This window comes from Coregonus clupeaformis, unplaced genomic scaffold (assembly GCF_020615455.1).
Source record: "Coregonus clupeaformis isolate EN_2021a unplaced genomic scaffold, ASM2061545v1 scaf0449, whole genome shotgun sequence".
Lineage (NCBI taxonomy): Eukaryota > Metazoa > Chordata > Actinopteri > Salmoniformes > Salmonidae > Coregonus > Coregonus clupeaformis.
In genome coordinates, this window is record NW_025533904.1 from 165,001 (window position 1) to 170,884 (window position 5,884).

At 54.4% G+C, this 5,884-nt stretch overlaps 1 protein-coding gene across 1 annotated transcript; it reads left to right on the forward strand.

The window, feature by feature from the left end:
* Positions 1 to 268: 268 nt before the first annotated feature.
* Positions 269 to 3,209, forward strand: LOC123484763 (basic proline-rich protein-like). The gene is made up of 3 exons (XM_045215469.1): positions 269 to 274; positions 526 to 1,804; positions 2,641 to 3,209. Exons 1-3 carry the CDS (start codon positions 269 to 271, stop codon positions 3,207 to 3,209), a joined length of 1,854 nt encoding a protein of 617 aa, XP_045071404.1.
* Positions 3,210 to 5,884: the final 2,675 nt, after the last annotated feature.

Below are 5,884 nucleotides of genomic sequence, written 5' to 3' on the forward strand. Positions count from 1 at the left end.
AGAATATAGTAGAATGTAGTAGAATATAGTAGAGTAGAATATAGAGAATGAAGTAGAGTAGAATATAGTAGAATGTAGTAGAGTAGAATATAGTAGAATATAGTAGAATATAGTAGAATATAGTAGTGTAGAATATAGTGGAATAGAGAGAGAGAGAGAGAGAGAGAGAGAGAGAGAGAGAGAGAGAGAAACGCTATCGGTCCGATACTGACTGCTTCCTATCGATAAGAAATCAACCATGTTTCCATAGGCTACATATCTGTCACACATGGCGGTGGTTTCCTCTCCCTTCCCTAACCACATTAGAGACATTACATGCTGCTCACACTCTTTGATTGGTGGTTTCTTGTTGCTGTTGATGGTGGCTGTTGTTGACGTGGTTGTTTCTCCATGTGTGTGTTGAGCTGTAGTTTTAGTAGCTGCTGTTTCTCATGGAATGGACAGGTCACATAGTCCCTAAAAAGGTTCTGGAAACTCATCAAAAATATGTGTTTTATAACAACCGTTGTGTCAAATGCGTTGTAGCTTTTATTACCAACCCGACTCGTCCCAACCCGACCCATCCCAACCCGACCCGACCCGACCCGTCCCAACCCGACCCGTCCCAGCCCAACCCGACCCGTCCCAACCCGACCCGACCCAACCCATCCCAACCCGACCCGTCCCAACCCGACCCGACCCGTCCCAACCCGACCCGTCCCAACCCAACCCGACCCGTCCCAACCCAACCCGACCCGTCCCAACCCGACCCGACCCGTCCCAACCCAACCCGTCCCAACCCGACCCGACACGTCCCAACCCAACCCGTCCCAACCCGACCCGTCCCAACCCAACCCGTCCCAACCCGACCCGTCCCGACCCAACCCGTCCCAACCCGACCGACCCAACCCGTCCCAACCAGACCCGACCCGTCCCAACCCGGCCCGTCCCAACCCGTCCCGTTCCGTCCCAACCGTCCCAACCCGGCCCATCCCGACCCGTCCCGACCCGTCACAATCCGACCCGACCTGTCCCGACCCGTCCCGACCCGACCCGTCCCAACCCAACCCGTCCCAACCCGACCCGTCCCAACCCGACCCGTCCCAACCCGACCTGACACGTCCCAACCCAACCCGTCCCAACCCGACCCGTCCCGACCCGTCCCAACCCGACCCGTCCCGACCCAACCTGTCCCAACCCGACCGACCCAACCCGTCCCAATCCGACCCGACCCGTCCCAACCCGTCCCAACCCAATCCGTCCCAACCCGACCCGTCCCGACCCAACCTGTCCCAACCCGACCGACCCAACCCGTCCCAACCCGACCCGACCCGTCCCAACCCGACCCGTCCCAACCCGTCCCGTCCCGTCCCAACCGTCCCAACCCGGCCCATCCCGACCCGTCCCCGACCCGTCACAATCCGACCCGACCCGTCCCGACCCGTCCCGACCCAACCCGTCCCAACCCGACCCGTCCCAACCCGACCCGTCCCAACCCGACCCGACACGTCCCAACCCAACCCGTCCCAACCCGACACGTCCCAACCCAACCCGTCCCAACCCGACCCGTCCCAACCCGTCCCAACCCGACCCGTCCCAACCCGTCCCAACCCGACCCGTCCCAACCCAACCCGTCCCAACCCAACCCGTCCCAACCCGACCCGTCCCGACCCAACCTGTCCCAACTTGACCGACCCAACCCGTCCCAACCCGACCCGACCCGTCCCAACCCGACCCGTCCCTAACCCGACCCGTCCCGTCCCAACCGTCCCAACCCGGCCCATCCCAACCGTCCCAACCCGGCCCATCCCGACCCGTCCCGACCGTCACAATCCGACCCGACCCGTCCCGACCCGTCCCGACCCAACCTGTCCCGACCCATCCCAACCCGTCCCGACCCGTCCCGACCCGACCCGTCCTGACCCGGCCCGACCCGGGTCGTTTCTTCAGCCTCCTGAGGTTGAAGAGGCTCTGTTGCGCCTTCTTCACCAGTGGAGTTTGCCCCCAAAAAAACAGTAGGTTATTCTGGCTGGAATTGTTACTCTCCTGCCATGTAAAAATACAGTGCCATGGCAGATTCGGACGGGACTAAAATTACAGATGTGGTGTTATGTGCTCGTGAACATAATTACATTACCCGACCTCCCTCAGTAAAACTAATCCCGTCCGAATAGGGTTTTATGTCGCAAAGGCGGGAAGGCAGGCGACACATTTAGGTCTGCATATTATTCCCATAGAAACGCAACGGGTTTTATACTGGACAGATTTTGGCGAGAGTGAGCTCTCTCGCTTCGCCTCTTCCTCTCTGTACTGAAACTATATCACCGGAGAAAGCATCCGAGCGAGCGAAACAGCGCCCCCTCTGTCTCAGTATGTGTAGACCATGTATCTGATGCTGTCTGGACAGAAATGGTATGACATGCCACACTCTGGTCCAGGCAGCATCAGATACATGGTCTATACATACTGAGACAGAGGGGGGCGCTGTTTCGCTCGCTCGGGTGCTTTAACTGAGATTGGTGCGTCTTTCTGTTGGCGTGCTTCTCGGGTCAAATAAATGATCAGTATTTCATTTATTTGGAAGCGCAAGGAGGTAGGATGGGCCAGGCCCCCTAAGGACCGCCCATAACCCAGGCCCCCTAAGGCCCGCCCATAACCCAGGCCCCCTAAGGCCCGCCCATAACCCAGGCCCCCTAAGGCCCGCCCATAACCCAGGCCCCCTAAGGCCCGCCCATAACCCAGACCCCCTAAGGCCCGCCCATAATCCAGGCACCCTAAGGCCCGCCCATAACCCAGGCCCCCTAAGGCCTGCCCATAACCCAGGCCACCTAAGGCCCGCCCATAACCCAGGCCCCCTAAGGCCCGCCCATAACCCAGGCCCCCTAAGGCCTGCCCATAACCCAGGCCCCCTAAGGCCCGCCCATAACCCAGACCACCTAAGGACCGCCCATAACCCAGGCCCCCTAAGGCCCGCCCATAACCCAGGCCCCCTATGGCCCGCCCATAACCCAGGCCCCCTAAGGCCCGCCCATAACCCAGGCCCCCTAAGGCCCGCCCATAACCCAGGCCCCCTAAGGCCCGCCCATAACCCAGGCCACCTAAGGCCCGCCCATAACGCCTGCCTTGCACACAGTCCTCCGGGAGGGGAGCGAGAGAGATGGGAGAATTACAGGGAGCATACCAAAGATCACACAGGACACCAGATGAGACAGGAGAATTACCCCAGATAGGACAGACTGACCCTAGCCCCCCAGCACAGACTATTGCAGCATAGATACAGGAGACTGAGATGGGGGTCGGGGGACACTGTGGCCCCGTCCAAAGTTACCTCCGGACAGGGCCAACCAGGCAGGATATAACCCCACCCACGTTGCCAAAGCACAGCCCCCACACCACCAGAGGGATATCAACAGACCACCAACCTACTACCCTGAGACAAGGCTGAGTACAGCCCACGAAGATCTCCCCCACCGCACGAGCCCGAGCGGGGCGCAAATCCGGACAGAAAGATCACGTCAGTGACTCAACCCACTCAAGACAAGTATAGCGAAAAAAGCCTGGCATGACGTGATGCGCCCCTCCTAGGGACGGCATGGAAAGCACCAGTAAGCCAGTGACTCAGCCCCCGTAATAGGGTCAGAGGCAGAGAATCCCAGTGGAGAGAGGGGAGCCGGCCAGGCAGAGACAGCAAGGGCGGATTGTCGCTCCAGTGCCTTTCCGTTCACCTTCGCACCCCTGGGCCAGACTACACTCAATCATAGGACCTACTGAAGAGATGAGTCTTCAGTACAGACTTAAAGGTCGAGACCGAGTCTGCGTCTCTCACATGGATAGGCAGACCATTCCATAAAAATGGAGCTCTGTAGGAGAAAGCCCTGCCTCCAGCTGTTTGCTTAGAAATTCTAGGGACAATAAGGAGGCCTGCGTCTTGTGACCGTAGCGTACGTGTAGGTATGTACGGCAGGACCAAATCGGAGAGATAGGTAGGAGCAAGCCCATGTAAGGCTTTGTAGGTTAGCAGTAAAACCTTGAAATCAGCCCTAGCCTTAACAGGAAGCCAGTGTAGAGAGGCTAGCACTGGAGTAATATGATCACATGTTTTATTCTAGTCAAGATTCTAGCAGCCGTGTTTAGCACTAACTGAAATTTATTTAGTGCTTTATCTGGGTAGATGGAGAGTAGAGCATTGCAATAGTCTAATCTTGATGTGACAAAAGCATGGATTAGCTTTTCTGCATCATTATTGGACAAAAGGTTTCTGATTTTTGCAATGTTATGAAGATGGAAGAAAGCTGCCCTTGGAAATATTCTTGATATGTTCGTCAAAAGAGAGATCAGGGTCCAGAGTAACGCCGAGGTCCTTCACAGTTTTATTTGAGACGACTGTACAACCATCAAGATTAATTGTCAGATCCAACAGCAGATCTCATTGTTTCTTGGGACCTAGAACTAGTATCTCCTTACGTCTGAAACACAGGCTTTCAGGATGGGCAATTTTGTGGCTTCCCCAGGTTTCATAGACACAGCTTTGTGTCGTCTGCATAGCAGTGAAAGTTGACATTGTGTTGCTGAAGGACATCACCAAGAGGTAGAATATATAGTGAAAACGATAGTGGTCCTAAAACGGAACCTTGAGGAACACCTAAACTTACCATTGATTTGTCAGAGGACAAACCATCCACAGAGACAAACTGATATCTTTCAGACAGATAAGATCTAAACCAGGCAAGAACTTGTCCGTAAAGGACCAATTAGAGTTTCCAATCTCTCCAAAAGAATATGGTGCTCGATGGCGTCAAAAGCAGCACTAAGGTCTAGGAGCACGAGGACAGATGCAGAGCCTTGGTATGACGCCCTTAGAAGGTAATTTACCCAGGCAGGTCAACCGTGGAACAAGTCAGTATTCGATGCCCATCCATGTCTGAGGGCGTTGGGAGATGCCATGGAAACCGGCTACTAGGGGCAACAGTGAACGTTGTTACCTTTTTTAAAATATTTTTGTTTTAAGCCTATCCTAAACCTTAACACTTACCTTAACCAGTTGGAGTTAATACCTAACCTTAAGAATTCGGAGTTAATGCCTAAACTTAACCCTAACTTAAAAAATTCGGAGTTAATGTCTAAACTTAACCTTAAACACGTCGACATTTTACGCTTGTAACAACTTTGACATTTTACGTTTGAGAAACACGGATCAATGTCTAAATCTGCTTGTAGCATTTAGCACCTTCATGAGTGCTGTCTCAGGACTATGATGGGGTCTAAACCCAGACTGGGTCTCAGGACTATGATGGGGTCTAAAACCAGACTGGGTCTCAGGACTATGATGGGGTCTAAAACCAGACTGGGTCTCAGGACTATGATGGGGTCTAAAACCAGACTGGGTCTCAGGACTATGATGGGGTCTAAACCCAGACTGGGTCTCAGGACTATGATGGGGTCTAAACCCAGACTGGGTCTTCAGGAAGGCAGTGGGATGCTGAGTGCTGTCTCAGGACTATGATGGGGTCTAAAACCAGACTGGGTCTCAGGACTATGATGGGGTCTAAAACCAGACTGGGTCTCAGGACTATGATGGGGTCTAAAACCAGACTGGGTCTCAGGACTATGATGGGGTCTAAAACCAGACTGGGTCTCAGGACTATGATGGGGTCTAAAACCAGACTGGGTCTCAGGACTATGATGGGGTCTAAAACCAGACTGGGTCTCCAGGAAGGCAGTGGGATGCTGAGTGCTGTCTCAGTACTATGATGGGGTCTAAAACCACACTGGGTCTCCAGGAAGGCAGTGGGATGCTGAGTGCTGTCTCAGGACTATGATGGGGTCTAAAACTAGACTGGGTCTCAGGACTATGATGGGGTCTAAAACCAGACTGGGTCTCAGGACTATGATGGGGTCTAAAACC

Excerpts from the sequence above, each read along its gene's own strand:
- LOC123484763 (XM_045215469.1), top strand. Across the intron at positions 1,805-2,640 it reads CATCCCGACCCGTCCCGACC|GCCCCCTAAGGCCCGCCCAT; the intron begins GTCACAATCCGA and ends CCCATAACCCAG.